Source organism: Elgaria multicarinata, chromosome 2, assembly GCF_023053635.1.
Source record: "Elgaria multicarinata webbii isolate HBS135686 ecotype San Diego chromosome 2, rElgMul1.1.pri, whole genome shotgun sequence".
NCBI lineage: Eukaryota > Metazoa > Chordata > Lepidosauria > Squamata > Anguidae > Elgaria > Elgaria multicarinata.
This window is the reverse complement of record NC_086172.1, coordinates 3,114,627-3,131,272: the sequence shown is the minus strand read 5'-3', so window position 1 is coordinate 3,131,272 and position 16,646 is coordinate 3,114,627. Positions and strand designations below refer to the sequence as shown.

At 41.5% G+C, this 16,646-nt stretch overlaps 1 protein-coding gene across 1 annotated transcript in view; it reads left to right on the top strand.

The window, feature by feature from the left end:
• The window catches only part of SLX9 (SLX9 ribosome biogenesis factor), a 36,510-nt gene that overhangs the window by 7,337 nt on the left and 12,527 nt on the right, over positions 1–16,646 (top strand). Inside the window, exon 3 of the mRNA XM_063115925.1 lies at positions 14,738–14,806. Within this exon, the coding sequence (XP_062971995.1) occupies positions 14,738–14,806 (69 nt within the window). The remainder of the gene's footprint in view (positions 1–14,737; positions 14,807–16,646) is intronic.

Genomic DNA, 16,646 nt, shown 5'->3' with positions numbered 1-16,646 from the left:
CAAAGTCTTTCCCAACTCTGCTGTCCTATCTGTATCTTCAAATCTGTCTCCCAAACTACTTTCCCCACACTATCCATCGATCCCTTCTCAAGTAATATTGTATATATTTGACTCATTAAACCTTTTGTTACTGTATTTTCTCCCTTATCCATTTCTTTTTTATCAATCAATTTCTCAAACTTCGTCAACTCTCTACACTCTCCATTTTCTCTTATCCAATTTTTAGTCCATTGTTCCAATTGCCTATAATTTAACCAAGTTAATTTCCTATCTTTTAATACCGCTTCCATCTCTTTCCTTGTACTCATCCCTCTTAACCATTCTCTTAATTTCATTTTCTTTTTCTCTATTAAAACTTTACTTAATCTACTCTTCAAATCTTCCGGAATTTTTTTTACCATTATTACCGGTGTTAACGGGGAGCCGCTCGAAAGCAACTCCTTCTTATATTTACTCCAAATTTCGCAATGAATCTTCAAGAGCGGATTACCTAAATCTTCAACCCATTTTTTACCTCCTTCCTTAAAAAAAAATTATCCAATTTTAATTCTATATTACTTGCGGTATTATCCTCCAACCACTCTAAATCTCCTACTCCTAAAATTGCTTCCACAATGTGTCTTAACCTATTCAATACATAGTATAAGTTAATGTTTGGGAGTCCCAATCCTCCCTTTTTTTGGCTTAAATACCATTTGCTCTTATTTATCCTAGCTTTCTTTTCTGCATTACAATAATTATTTATAATATTCTGCCAACTTTTTAACTCCAAATCTGAAATTTTTATTGGTAACATCCTAAAAATAAAATTAATCTTTGGTAAAATCTTCATCTTTATTAATGCTATTCTTCCAAACCATGATAGGTTCAGTCTTTTATATTGATTCAATTTTACTACAATCTCTTTTTTCAATCCACTTAAATTCTCTTTTTCTAAATTTTCTAAATTTTTTGTAATTCTAATTCCTAAATATCTTATCTGCTCTTTAATTCTCATTTCTATTTCTCTTCCTTCCCATTCCTTTTCCTCTTTTTTAGTATAATTAAATAACATCAAATCTGATTTTGCCCAGTTTATTCTTAACCCAGTAATTTCTTCAAATTCTTTCAACTGTTGTTTAATTCTTCCCATCTTTTCTACTGGATTTTTAATAGTTAACAATGTATCGTCCGCAAACATATTTAATTTTTAATACTACCAATCCCTTCTATCTCCCCATCATCTCTTATTACATTTGCCAATAATTCCATTACCAATACAAACAAGACAGGCGAGAGTGGACATCCTTGTCTTGTCCCTCTGGCCAGTCGTATCTTATCTGTAACACCATCATTTACTACCACTACGGCTGTATTTTGGGAGTATAGCTGTTCTATTATTGCTTTAAATTTATTCCCAAATCCCATTTTATTTAGAACCATTTTTAATGCATGCCAACTCACACAATCAAAAGCCTTAAAAATATCCAACGCTAAAATTCCCGCTTTAGTCTTTAGTTTTTTTATCTCATGTACTGCCTTTAAAACTCTTCCCACTAAATTGTGCATTTGTCTACCTGCTATAAAGCCACATTGATCTTCCCCTATATATTTAGCTATAAATTTATTCTATCGTTTTGCCAAAATAGTTGAAAAAATCTTTGCATCTTTATTTATTAACGAAATCGGCCTATATGAATCCGGGAGAGTCAAATCCTTATCTGGCTTTGGAATTAAAATTATTAATGAATGCTCCCATGATTCCGGAGTCCTCCCTCCTTCCAAAATAGCATTATACAATTTCAATAATTTTGGCACTAATAACGATTTAAAAACTTTATAATATTCTGATCCTAAACCATCTACACCAGGTGACTTACCCACTTTTAACTTCTCTATAACCTCCTGTATTTCCCTTTGAGTTATAGTTTTTTCCATTAATTCTTTATGCTCTTTTTCCAATCTCTTCTTTATATATTTTCCCACATACTCCTCCATCCTCTTCTTCTGAGTATCTTTTTCCTTATATAATTTTTCATAAAATTCCTGAAAATTTTTTATTTTATCCTTCATTGTATGATAAAAATTCCCTTGCTTATCTTTCACTGTTCCTATCCCATTCTTCGCTTTTTCCTTTTGTGTGAGTCTTGCAAGCATTCTAGAATTTTTGTTACTATTTTGGAAATATTCTCTTTTCATATAAATTAAATTTTTCTGAACTTGTTCTAAATTTATATTTTCTAGCTCTTTTTTCTTTGCTTGTAACTCTATTAAATTATGTTTATTTTTAGTTTGCCAATATTTTTTCTCCAAATTCTTTATCTCTTGTTCTAACCTTTTCTGCTGTACAACCTCTTGCCTCTTTAAATTACACATTTCCCTAATACAAATCCCCCTTGTTACAGCCTTCATGGTATCCCAAACAACTGCCATCATCGTTCCTCCCTTTTCATTTATTTCCCAGGTTTCTGACAATTCCTCTTGTATTTTTTCAACCACTTTAGTATATTTAAGTATCTTTGTATTGAATTTCCACCTTAACGCTTCTCTATAGTCCTTTCTAACTGTAAAATCTAAACTCACCAATGCATGATCTGTTACTCTAATTACTCCTAATTCCATTTTACATATCTTAGTTACAAACTCTTTAGAAATAAAAATATGGTCTATCCTCGAATACGTATGATGGACTGGCGAATAGAAAGTAAAACCAGGATCATCACCCCTAAGAACTCTCCATCCATCAACAAAATCCTTTTCTTTGATTAATTTATTTCTCTTTTCTGCATTCGTGGGGTTTGACCTGTCTACTCTATTATCCATAACCATGTTAAAATCTCCAGCCAATATAACATATCCCTCTTTAAATTCTTCTATTTCAGTAAAAAGTTCTTCATAAAATTCTCTTTGTCTTTCGTTTGGTGCGTAGACATTAATCAAAGTATATGTTTGCCCTTCAATTTGACCTTTTATCAAAATATATCTACCTTTCCCATCATTTTTAATATTCCCTAAGGTAAATCCACTTCTTTTTGAAATCAAAATGCCAAAGGAAGTGAGGCAGGTGGCTACTAGGAGGAGGGCTTTCTCCGCTGTGGCACCCCGGTTGTGGAATGAGCTCCCCAGAGAGGTCCGCCTGGCGCCTACACTGTACTGCTTTCGTCGCCAGCTGAAGACCTTTTTATTCACTCAGTATTTTAACACTTAATTTTAACTTAAATTTAAATTTTACTGTTTTAACTCTGTATTTTAATCTTATATCAACTTTGCTGTGTGGTTTTATCCTGGTTGCGCTTTTTATACTGGATTTCGTAATTGTGTTTTAACCTGTTGGGTGTTTTACTGTGGTTTTAATTTTTGTGAACCGCCCAGAGAGCTTCGGCTATTGGGCGGTATAAAAATGTAATAAATAAATAAATAAATAAATAAAATGGCCACTCCATTTTTCTTTGAAGTCCCCAACGACTTTTCATAATAGACTGACCACTTCAGGCGAATTTCATTTTTCCCATCTATGCATTGGTGTGTTTCTTGCAGGAATATAATATCAGAACCCTCTCTATTTAACAGTTGTTCAATTCTCCTCCTTTTCACAACTGCGCCCAAACCCTTGACATTGAGCGTTGAGACTTTTATATTCTTATACATATTTAATTCTTTGAAATTCTTTCCGATCCCTTATGTGCTGAAACTCATATTTACATACATAAAAACATAAACCCCCATTTAAATCCCTCCCTCCCACCAACCATTCCCCTCCCCCCCACCCCCCCTCCCATTTCTTCTCCCCCCACTAAATCCCCGGGAGTCTAACACTCCGGCCATTAATTATTAACCCTTGGGGGGGGGACTAGGTCAGCAACCCAGAACCAGCAAGGCATCTAATCACATCAATACTGCATATCATCTATGTTATCCAATTTACTTTCCACCACCTGCCGCTCCTCCTTCTCCTCCGTCATCTTCCTTTGGATCGTCACCCTCCCCATCTCGGGGACCCAGATCTAAACTTTCAAGTAGCTCCATACCTTGCTGCAGAGAAAAAACTTTATAATGCTTCCCCTTATACATAAACCTCAAAAAAACTGGGTAACCCCAAGAATAATTAATCGATCTTTTCCTCAATTCCGATGTTATTGATTTGACACTGCGCCTCCAGTCTATAGTTTGTTGACATAAGTCATTATAGACTTGCACTTGAGCTCCTTTAAACTTCAGCTCTCCCAATGATCTCAGCTCTCCCATCAGCTGCTCTTTTTTGAAGTAGTTTGAAAATTTGAGCAAGACATCCCTTGGAGTTGAACCCCACCTGTAGCCTCCGACCCTGTGGACCCGCTCCACATCCTCTTCTCCAATTCTTCTCCACATCCTCTTCTCCAATTGGCAGGGACCAATTCTTTAAACCAGCTTGGCAGTATCTGTCTGAGGTTCTCCCCTTGCTTCTCCACAAAATTACGAAGACGAATCGATGCTCTTCTGCTTTGATCCTCCAAAGAAATCAGTCTCTTCTCATGATCATTAAATTTTAACTCCTGCTCTTCCTGCAGCTGTTGCACTTGCTTTCCCACTTTGTCCACTTCTGTTTTAACAGACTTCAATTGTTTATCTATCTTGGCAACCTCTGCAGTTAGTTGGTCTACACGTTTATTTGTCTTACCTTCTCCTCCTCAATTTTCCCAAAAATCACTTCTTTCATCCCTTTCATTAGAGCTGTAATTTCAGCCATAGTCACTAGTTGTACATCTGGATCAGTGCCAACTTTGGCGGCCATTTCTGCCTCTGCCTCAGCTGTACTTCGCTCACTATCTTTTTCCAAATCACTTATTTTTTGAAGACGGGAAGCCGTATTATTTGACGGATGTTTCCTCTCCCTCTTAAACTTCTCAAATTGAATTTTTTTTGGTGGCATCAGGTAAATTATAACCTCTTATTTTTCTTTCCGGACTTTCTCTTAGTTTCACTTTCAACACAAACAATTGCCGATTCACAACTGAGCTCACTGGCGGGGGATTTATTGCCGTAGTTGTTGTTGTTGTTATTATTATTATTATTTATTTATTTATTTATTTATTTATATAGCACCATCAATGTACATGGTGCTGTACAGATAACACAGTAAATAGCAAGACCCTGCCGCATAGGCTTACAATCTAATAAAGTTGTAGTAAACAATAAGGAGGGAAAGAGAATGCAAACAGGCACAGGGAAGTGTAAACAGGCACCGGGTAGGGTGAGGCTAACAGTATAGAGTCAGAACAAACTCAACATTTAAAAGCTATAGGGAAAAGAAAAGTTTTTAGCTGAGTTTTAAAAGCTGTGATTGAGTTGGTAGTTCTCAAGTGTTCTGGAAGAGCGTGTTTAAGACAGCTGTAAAGACTAGTCTCTTCCAGTAGGCCCACCCAGATGAATTTTAGACCGAAGAATTTTAAGATGCTGTGATTATTTTAATATAGTATTGGTTTTATATGCTCTTTTAACTAATTTTATGTATATTGTATTTAGTGTTGTTTCCCGCCTCGATCCAGAGAGAGAGGTGGGTAATAAACGTATTATTATTATTATTTTGACCCTTTAACCTTTTCCAGTCCTTCCAAGAGTACTGTGTCCAGTTCTGGCTGCCATATTTTAAGGACATTGACAAATTACAGCATGTCCAGAGGAATGTCACCAGAATGGTGAGGGATCCTGAAATAAATTCCTACAAGGAACAGTTGAAAGAGCTGGGTAGGTTTAGCCTAGAGAACAGATTACAGGGAGACACGATTGTGGTTTTCAAGCATCTGAAGGGCTGCCATGCAAAAGATGGGGCACACTGGTTCTTTGTTTCTCCAGAGAAAAGACTACGACTATTTGGTGGTAATCACAGGGATGCAGATGAGGAAGAACTCTGTAACAGTACAAGCCATTTGACAGAACACGCTGCCTTGGGAGATGGTGGGTTCTCCTTAGCTGGAGACATCTCAGCAGAGGCTGGATGGGATGCTGCAGTTACATCTTGTACATGGAGTGGGGCTAGATGGCCAAGGTCCCTTTGCGGGGACACACTGCAGCCCCAAAGTGGAGAGCACTCAGGAGCACTGCAGCACTGCCCAGGAGCAAACACACACCAGCACTGCCAAACACTCAGATGGTAGCCAGAGCCACAAACACCTCAGTCCCTTGTGACTTCCATCAGCCAGGATAAAGCCTTGTGTCCACACAGGTGAGGCCAATTGTTTACACTTCCCTCCCCAAACCCTTTCCTCGTTACAGGGTGCTCTTGAGCACATGGGGTAGATGGGCTGCCCAGTGCACCATGTGAGAAAGCCAGCCCAGCTGAGAGAGCACCAACATCATGCAGCCAGCTGCTCAAGGGAGGATTGAACCACATCCTTTCAAACAGGGTCCTGTGCCGTGACACACTGCCTGGCAGCCTCCAAGAGGGTGAACTCAGGCCTGCTGCTTCTTCCTCCACCATGCACCTGCCAGCGATGCTGCATGTGATCAGCAAGCACACATATGAGGTCAGCTGTTCCTATGCATATGGCGCACACAAGGTCCTCTCAGGCAGGGGGTTATTGCTGGTGGGCCATGGCGATTCCCTGCATAAAGAACGGGGGTGAACAGCAGGTCCAGGCCCAAGCTCCCAGCAAGCTTTTTGCCCCAAGTGGCAAAATAAGGAAGTAAGAAATGTGGTGAAAGCAGAACACATTCTCTCAGGGATACCCTTCTCAGGGTTTGGAGAGGGTTCTGCTGGTGCAGAGGGAAAGGATGTGGCCACCCACTCGCATCTAGGACCTGTGTGCTCCCCCTCAATCACAAGAACACCCCCACAGTAGTCTCGCTTGGCCTTGGTGGGGTTTAGCACCTTGAGGGTGTCCAGAACTGGGCCCATTAATACAACTGGCTGCTTCTGCCTCATCATGAAGTTATGTAGCACTTGGCTGCACCACCACCACTACCTAGGCTTTGAGGTCTATGTCACATGTCCCCCTCATGTAGTATAGACAATGGAAGTGCATCTTCATCGTGCTGAAGGCAAGTTCAGTGGCATTGGCCTATATGGCCAGGCAGGTCAAAGGGCATCAGGAGTCACAGCTTCTGGTGGTAACCCACCACATGTTGGGAGAAGTACAGGTGATGAGCTACTTTGCTGATTGCTCTCCACCCGTCATAACACCTACCCAAAAGCCAGCCACACCCATCAAGCCTGGAGTCCAGGAAGATCTGTCGGTGTGATGCTGCTAAAACCTGGAGTCCCAGACATTCCCAGAGTTTAGCATTCATGTAAAGATGCACTGAGCAGTAATTAGCAAAATGGGGCTATCAATCAATCTCTCTTCCAACGCTGGCCTTCTTCAGGAATCTTTCACTCTGAGAATGCGCTCCGTTAGAGAGAGTGCTCAAAGAAAACAGCTGCTCCCAGCCCCCACATTCCTTCGGTATGATTATTCAATCCTCCGTACTGACACAGTTTATTCTTCTCCCCCCGCCTTTAGCTCAGAGTTTCACAGACAATTCTTCATCACTGTTAGTCCGATTGCTTTATTTGATATGCTTATTTAGACTCACCATCACCGGAGTAAAGAAATGCCCTACTGCTCCATCTTGTTGCTGGCTCCGCCCCCCTCTTTTTATGCATATTAACAACTCTGGCCAACTCCCCTCGGCATGATTGGAAGCTATTGTGATCCCAATATTTTGAAAAGATGACAGAGAGGATCCATCAGATTATAAGGCCACTAGTTTACTGTCAGTTGTGGGGAAGGTGTATGCTAGCTACTTCAATTCGAGGCGAACCACTTGGATTGAGGAGGAAAATATTTTGGGGAATGAACAAGCAGGTTTCAGGAAGGGCAGATTGTCCAGTCCTAAACCATCTGGCAGACAAATATATGAATTCTCATGGAAATTGTTCGTTGCTTTTATAGATCTTAAACCTGCTCTGGTGACCTCCAAATTAGATTACTGTAATGCACTCTATGTGGGGCTGCCTTTGAAGATGGTTCAGAAGCTGCAGCTTGTGCAAAATGCAGCAGCCAGATTGGTAACAGGGACCAGAAATTGCATTACACAGCTTTTTTGAAATATTTATCACCTCTATGTTGGAGAGGGTGTAGTGATCGTGGCTCATTTTTGCACATGTTGGTGGGACTGGACGGGCATAGGGATTTTGGTCTAAGGTCCTTGGAGTCATATCTGGTATCACTCAACAATCCATCCATCCAAACTTATTGTTACCTTGCTTTCACTAGCCAATGACCCTCAAATTATACGCAAAGGGTTAGTTAATAGCATCTGTGCGAATGTCTCAGAATTCCTTCTGGAGGGATGTGCTGTTATAAAATAGTTTTCAGAAAGACTATTATGTGATACAGCTGTAACTGAAAAACCACATGAGTCACTTGTATTGCATTCAAGTGCTTTATTGTTTGTTATATTGTAATGCCTTCAAAATACAATAGAATATATTTATAAAAATAAGTGTGTTCATTACTAAGCATCAAACAGCAGAACTAGTATCCTAGTTTGAGCTAGCTGAGGTTTTATTCTCTTACTTTGGATTTGCTCTGAAGCATATTGACTTTGCCCTTCACACATATCTGGCCATGCCAGATTAGGATAAATGCTGAATCATTCAATTAGAAAAATTATAGCTGAGGTGCACAGCTTGAAAAATCAATATGTTGCTAATGAAAATGCTTTTTCACAGATATTGACTGAAAGAAAGCGTAAGCCTTGGCAATCCTCAAATGCCCTCTGCCTGCACGTGCTAGCAGTGCTGAAAAGTAATAAAAGGGAAGGGAATGAAGGCTCAACCGTTATTTAATAAATGGACATTTCAAGGCCTTTTGTTTGGTAACATTGTATAACCAAAGATGGTGTGTGTGTGTGTTTGATTGAGAGAGAGGCATAAGGAATTGTGGGCTGGGGTAGGGATAAAGCAATATGTTGCTAATGAAAATGACAGGGAAATTCCATTCACGTACTCCTAGTCTCTCTCTCTCTCTCAGGTTCAAGGCTGTGGCAGCCATCCCAGAATCCCTCAATACAACACATACTTACATTGTACAGGGCAGTTCAGGTTGAGATTGGGGTGCACACCGTGAATTCCACATCCCTCAATTGCTACCTCTCTTGCCTGATGGCTAGCCTTTCTATTTTGAGATTCCCCTGCTCACATACACATACCTTTTAAATATGAATCATTGTTCTTCACAATTGTAGTTTCCCCAGCTCCTCCTCTTTCAACCCCTGAATTGCAAATTCTATGTTAAAAGCATGCCTTGATTGGCATTCAATTCTGTTAATGTTGGTGCAGACATGGTGGCAGCAAAATTTGTATGCAGGAGGGGAGGGCTGTGTTCTATGCTTTGTCTGATGTTAGTCTTTTATCTTGGGGAAGACAGTTCTTAAGGAAGAGAAGGCGAATTTTCACTTGAGCTTTCACATAAAGACCCACTTGGATTAAGTTTTTAGGACAGCTCTTTCGCTTCCATTTCATTCTGAGCTGCGCAGTACAGCCCCTTTTTCATCCTCAGCTCCTCCGCCTGGCCACCACCACCACTGCTCAGCCCGGGCGCCCAGACCAGCAGGATCCAGAGGAGCGTGGCCCCTTTAAGTGGGGAGCACCTGCCCCAGGCTTGCCGAGGGAGGGAGGGAAAAGAGAGCGAACACCTTTGTTTGCAGCCGGCGGGGCGGGGCACACCAAGCAGGGGATGTTTCTTTATAAGTCTTTTGGTGCTTTTGAAACATTTCAATTCGCCGTTAAAAGGACTCTTCTTAAATGGTATTAATACATGTGTGGATTGAGGAGGGTCTTGTTGGCAGGACAGCTCCGGACAACTCGGGCAGATGGAGCACCTCTCCCTGCATGACCCTACCCAAATATATTACGCTCATCATCTAAGGCCCTGTGATATCTAATATTCTTGCTAAATGACTATCAGACTTTGAAAAGATGATATTACTTAATCAAGTTCATCAATTGTGTTTAATTGAATAAACTAAAAAATGTAATTGGATTTTTAATAAATATTCAATTAATTGTTACTGCTTTGAATTTTATTGTTATTATCTTCCTTAGTGGGTCGTTGAAAACTGCTATTCTGAATAATGATTTTTATAGTAGGGGGCACTGGGCATGAGTTTGTGGAACCAAGGGGGCGGTGACCTGAAAAAGTTTGGGAATCACTGAGGTAGGGGATTAATTGCATAGTAACTTCTCAATGGCAGCTTTTGCATTTGAGGAAAAAGATAAAACCTTTATAGATAACAGTTACTTTTCCTGCTAAACCCCTTTGGTTTGACCTCTTTGGGACAGCCATGAGGGTGAGGGTGCCATTTTCTTTCTTTTTTTCTCCTTTGTTTGTTTAGTTTAATACCTTTTCTAGCGTGTGTGTGAGATGCTCCTGGGTGAGATTTGAGAGCAACTGATGACTGAGCTGCATTTGCGTTCTAATCTTGAGATTCACAATCAATTTGCTTGCCTAGGTGAGAGATGGGGGTGCTAAGGGTTTGTGTGCAGTAGTTGCTGCTTCTGCCCAGGAGGGGAGCAGGTGGTTGAAGCGGGATTCCTTCTGGTTGAGGGCCAGGGTGGAGAAGTATTTGCAGCACCGAGTGAGTGTGAGCAGGTGCTAATGGAAGTGAGTTTAAATGGCTGAGAGGGATGTGCTTTGGTTATTCTCCACATTGCTTGGTGGGTTGGCCTGCTTGATGTCACATATGTGACCCGTAACTGCCTGGTTATATCCACAGGAGATAATCTCTGATTGTGTTGCTTTGAGTGTGAGCAGTTGGTTTGGTGAACGGAGAGTGTGTGAAGTTTGGTGTGTTTGAATGTATGATTGAGTTTTGTCAGTGGCTGTTAGGAGTGTATGTGAAGTTTTGTTGTGGTAAGGATGTACTTGAATAATTCTGATCTGGGAATCCATGGGGGTGTTGCTTCTATTCCAATGATTTGGGGCAGAAGGAGAAATGGCAGGGGTTGGGGTCATTAGAACAGAATGTGTTATAGATGTTTCTACACCCACCCACCCCATCCCAAGCTTTCCTGTATCTGGTAGCTCATCCATTGAGCCTCCCTCTCTTGTAGTGCTGTCATGTCATGCTACAAAAAGTTCACACTCATTCATGATATAATTGTGGGTGAGAACGCTGATGTGGCATGTATTACTGAGGCCGGAGTGAGTAGATGTGTGAAGCCCTGGGAAATAACTGGGGAAAAATCAGGGGGGAAAAACCATTTTTACCCGGTTTTCCCCAAAGCCTTTTTTGGGGGGGGGGGTTCCTGAAAAATTGGGGGGGGGGATGAAGGAAAAATTGATTATGGGGTGTTTTATTTTAGCATGATGAATAAAATGTTTAAGACAAGGTGTTCAGATATTTACTTCTCCAAATGATTTCTAAAAACTATGTACAGTATCAGATTATTACAATTTCTGTGCACCAAGGACAAGCAAGACCTAGGTTGCAAAGAGCAAGATGCATTTCTGCCTCTAGGGGGCACTGCCATTGAAGCAGAGACTGAAACTGATAGGAGTCTGATTAAATTTCATGCATATTCATTGAACCTTGGTCCCCCGTTTTTCTCAGTTCTTTTTATGGCAATGGGTGCTTTATGTCTGCTTGACACTGTGGAGGACTAGCGGAGACATAAATATTTTTCTTTGTTACTAATGTTGATGGTCTCTTCCATTGTTTTTTAAAATTGTTTTTCACCTGCTCTTCATAAACTGGCAAAACCAAAGAGGTTCCTTACAGTTCAGGTGTTTCTTAGCTCCATTTGTTACACACACAAAAAGGTAAAAAAATTATAAAGTAAATTCAATTTGTAATAATTGTTTGAATACACTGTACTTTTATTATACCAAACGTAGAAAGCTCTGGCGTGGGCTGGTCCATGAAGTCACGAAGAGTCGGAAGCGACTGAACGAATAAACAACAACAATAATTTTATGCAAAACCAACTTGGACAGAATGACATTTTATGTTCATAAAGTAACAAAAGTGACTTTCAATCCATAAAAAGTGCTAATGCTGCATTATTTCATTTTTTCTGAAATATTTCCGTTTTTCCCCATGGCTTCAACATTTCTGGAAATTTTACATCTCTAGAAGTGAGTGAACTAAATGGGATTGTTCTGACATGGACAAGGTATTTGCAGCAATATGGCCAGTCACGTGCCCTCTCAGTCCTTGGCCTTCTTAGGTAATTAGAGCTAGGCAGGCTGTGTATGTTTGTATATGACTGATAGGACTAGGGAGTGGTAAATGTGTCACTACATGAAGGGGTGGTTACTGCTGCCTTTAAGAAGTCAGCAACATGGATTCACCCCTGTTGTATTTGACAACTACCTCTCAAATGAAATTCTTCTCTCTTGGGAAATATACTGAAGAGGGTCATGGCAGGTCAACTGCAGACAGTTTTGGAGGGCAGTGATTAACTAGATGTGTTTGGTCTGGGTTTCGGCTTGGTTACAGCCTTGGAATCAGCTTCGGTTGTCCTAATAATGACCTTTATCAAGCGAGGGGCAGGGGGAGTGCAACCCTGTGTTAGGGAAATTTCCCCAAACCCATTAGGGAAGGAACGACTCCAAAAACCGGCCCAGATGCAGAGGCGCTTTATTTTTTACTACATGCATAGGAGACAGCTCACCTCGAACAAACTGATGGAAAAACTCTCTAGCCATCATCCACGTCAGCATACTTGTATAACATTCCAGGTCTCTCCACATGAAATCACAAGAGTCCCTCCTCCCATCTCCTATTGATTACATATTTCTACGTTTTCCATAAATGTAACTATTCTATTTAAAACAATGCCCTATAGTGTGACAACTGTGTCCAGTGTATGTAACTCCTTGTACTTTGATAAGACCCTCTCCCAAGGTCAGTTGGAAAATGTCTCCAGCCAGCTGCGAGCCACTTCCAATGCCCATTCGGAGGGGGTTTAGGTGATAATAAATATGAGATGCCTCCATGTCTGCGGGATATGGAAACTTGTTTCTGGCTTCAAGGCTTTTTTTCAGATATGTTTTAGGAACTGTTAGCCTTGTGTGGCACAGAGTGGTAAGCGGCAGTTACTGCAGCCAAAACTCTCCCCACGGCCTGAGTTCGATCCCGGCGGAAGCTGGTTCAAAGGCAGCCGGCTCAGGTCGAATCAGCCTTCCATCCTTCCGAGGTCGGTAAAATGAATACCCAGCTAGCTGGGGGGAAGGTAGCCATGACTGGGGAAGGCAATGGCAAACCACCCCGCTACAAAGTCTGCCAAGAAAATGTCAGCGAAAGCAGGCGTCCCTCTAGAAGTCAGCAATGACTCAACTGCTTGCACGAGAGGTTCCTTTTCTTCCTTTCCTTTTAAGAACTGTAACCTTTTCCCTTATGAGTGGGCAAAGGGTTTAGGGTAGCCTTGAAAGGGAGACCAAAGAGGCTCTTATGTGTCTCTTTATTGTAGATGCACGAAGGTGGGGGCCAGAGGGAGAGTGTACATGCTTGTGCACTTTTATTCACATAAAATTGAGGGGTTTCGTTGGGGAATTTTCAGATTTCCTTGTCACCTGTTAATTCTGTGCAGTCTCTGGTCGGCTTTTGATACCATCCACCATAGTATCCTCCTATACAGGCTCTGTGGGTTGGGCATTAGAAGCGTGGTTCTAGTCCTACCTGCAGGATCAATTTCAGAGAGTAACATTGGGTGGTTATTCCTTGGCAACTGAGCTATAGGTTTCTGCAGGTTATCGTCTTGTTCCCAATGTTGTTTAACATATATATGAAGCCACTGGGAGCAGCAGCAGCATCTGGAGCAAGCTCAGAATGCCTTTACCAGCTTCAGTTAGTCCACCAGCTACAGCCTCTCCTGGACTTGGATGGCTTGGCCACAGTGGTACGGGCACTAGTGACCTTAAGGTTGGGTTGTTGCAATGTGCTCTATATGGGGCTGCCCTGAAGGTGTGAAAAATGCACATATATGTCCCTATATGTTTAGAAAGGCTTACATCTGAGTAAGCTTGCCCAGGATTCCAGCAAAGCTTTTCTTTTTCCTCTCTCTCTTCATCAATGATTTATCTGTCAGGCAGAATGAGATCCTCAGCCCTCAAAAATCACCTCACTCTTGTCTCAGTTGGCAGTGTTCTGGGACCCGTTTCCCGCACTGTCAGAATGCTGACAAGAACTGCACTGGACATGCTTGATGTATTTCTTATAACTCTTATGCAAAGAATTTATTTATTTAATAAATTTATATACTACTGAACACATTTTTAAATATCTCTAATATCACCACTGATAGACCAGACTCTCCGTTGCTGACAGTTACCATCCACATGTAGAGGACAGCAAGAAGAGCAAGAGAGAGGAATGGGGCTAGAGCAGAATGACTGAAAATGATAGATTTCCTCAGCAACATTTGAAAATATTGGAGTACTGGCAGTATTCTAGCTTCAAAATGAAACTAAGTATGCATGACATAACTTTGCCAGTAGTTGCTTTAATAGGGCACTAAAACCTTGATTACTTTTGAACTGCTGCTCAGAACTTCACTGAACCAATGCACTTTTTAACTTGTGGCATCTGTAGCAATTTTACCAGATCACTTTGAGATTCTGCAAAACTACAGATTTCATTAGGTACATCATGGGTGCTAAAGTTCAAGCTATTAGCTCTGCAGGTGTGATTTTACTAAGCAATAGAATTTTGAATGGGCCCCTTCTGTGACTTTTTCATAACACTAATTCACCTGGGGAAAGCATTGTTCTTACATTTCAGTTTATTGTTTCAGGTGAAGATGAAAAGATTCTTCTGTCTAAGAAAGAAAAAATGAAGCTGCGAAAGGACAGATGGATGCAGAGTAAGCCTTCTTTTTATAAATCATGTTTTCAAAGAAGACCACTAGATACTTAGTTACTGGATTGCTCGTCTGTAATTAGATGTGTGGTGAGCAAGTTCCTGAATATCTGAATGAGAATCCACCTGTTTAGTTACTTTGACCAAGGCCACAGCTAGACCTAAGGTTTATCCTGGGATCATCCAGGGTTCGCCCCTGCTTGAGCACTGGATCCCCTGTGTGTCACCTAGATGAACAGGTTTGACCCCTGGATGATCCAGGGATAAACCTTAGGTCTAGCTATGGCCTAAAACCCACTAATTGAACCAGTTTCAGATGTGGGCGGCTTTGGCCATTTCCTCCTCTGGATCTGCCACAAGCTGCACCTCTGGAGGTAGGGAGTAGAGAGAAGTAAAAAACAGAATAGGACTGAGCCAGGACAAAGAAATGTACAGGGCCCTAAGCTCATAAAAAAACAGCTCCTTGCCCCTCCCCCAAATGAAGGAACTTGTACGACTTTTCACTGTGTTTCTGTGTACCAGCCGCCTATCTTGAAATTCAGTTCCTAGACTTTCATCACCCATGAAAGCATGAGGCATGGGGCGGGGTGCTATCAGTATGCCTACCATCAGCTTCAGCTGATATGCCAGCTGTGCCCCTTCCTAGAGTCGGAAGACCTAAAGACGGTAGTGCAAGCGCTGGTAACTTCAAGGCTCGACTTCTGCAATGTGCTCTACATGGGGCTACATTTGTGCCTAGTCCGGAAACTTCAACTAGTTCAAAATATGGCAGCCATGTTGGTCACTAGGTGATCACATTACACCAGTCTTAAAATCTCTTCACTTCGTTTCTGGGCAAAGTATAAAGTGTTGGTTATCACCTTTAAAGCCCTACATGGTTTGGGTCAAGGCTACCGGTGGGATCACCTTCTCCTGTACAATCCGCCCCTCACACTCGGGTCCTCTGGGAAGAATCCACTTCAGTCAGCAAAGACTAGGCTGACAACCGTTACCCAGAGAACCTTTTCTTCTGCTGCTCCCAGACTATGGAATAGTCTGCTGGAGGAGACTCGTCAGCTTGACAGTCTTTTAACATTCAAGAAAGCTATCAAGACTGATCTCTTCCGGCAGGCCTATCCAGTAGAATTTTAGGATACATTTAGGATGCTTTTAGGATTTTTTAAACAGTGTATACTATGTTTCTAATCAGTATTTTATGTATTTTATGCTTGCTGTTCCCCGCCTCGATCCAATCGGAGAGGTGGGTAAAAAATAAATAAATAAATAAATAAATAAATAAATAAATAAATAATAAGTATGTAGTGAATCCTGTGTCATTTCACCTTTGCCCCCCTGACTCAAAGTGCACCTTGTCTTCCATTGAGCACTGCTTATATTCCTAATGCTAATTCCCACAGACTGCACCCCACTCCCATTAGGGCAGGTAGATGGCGAAGAAGAATTTGAGGTCCAAAACATTCTAAATTCCAGAATACATTGTGGAAAACTGCAATACCTTGTCAACTGGAAAGCCTGTGGGCCAGAAGAGCACCCATGGGAACTGGCTACCCACATGTATGACCCTAGGTGCTCTACCAGTTTTACAAATGCTGTCCCACCAAATCAGAGGCCTTACCCTTGATGTGGGTAGTACCTGACATGAGGGATGGTGCCATGTTCTCTGGCCTTGGCTCCCCTCCGTCACCCTCCAGCTCAGAAGAGGACTGTGAAGTGGAGGAGGCATCAACTGCTAATCCAGGACCTTTCTGGGGTATACAAATCAACATGGGCAAATGAAGCAGCAAGAGAAGGGATTAGAAGACTCTGGCCCTGGAAACACAGGCTTGGCAGGGAGAGTGCTAGGA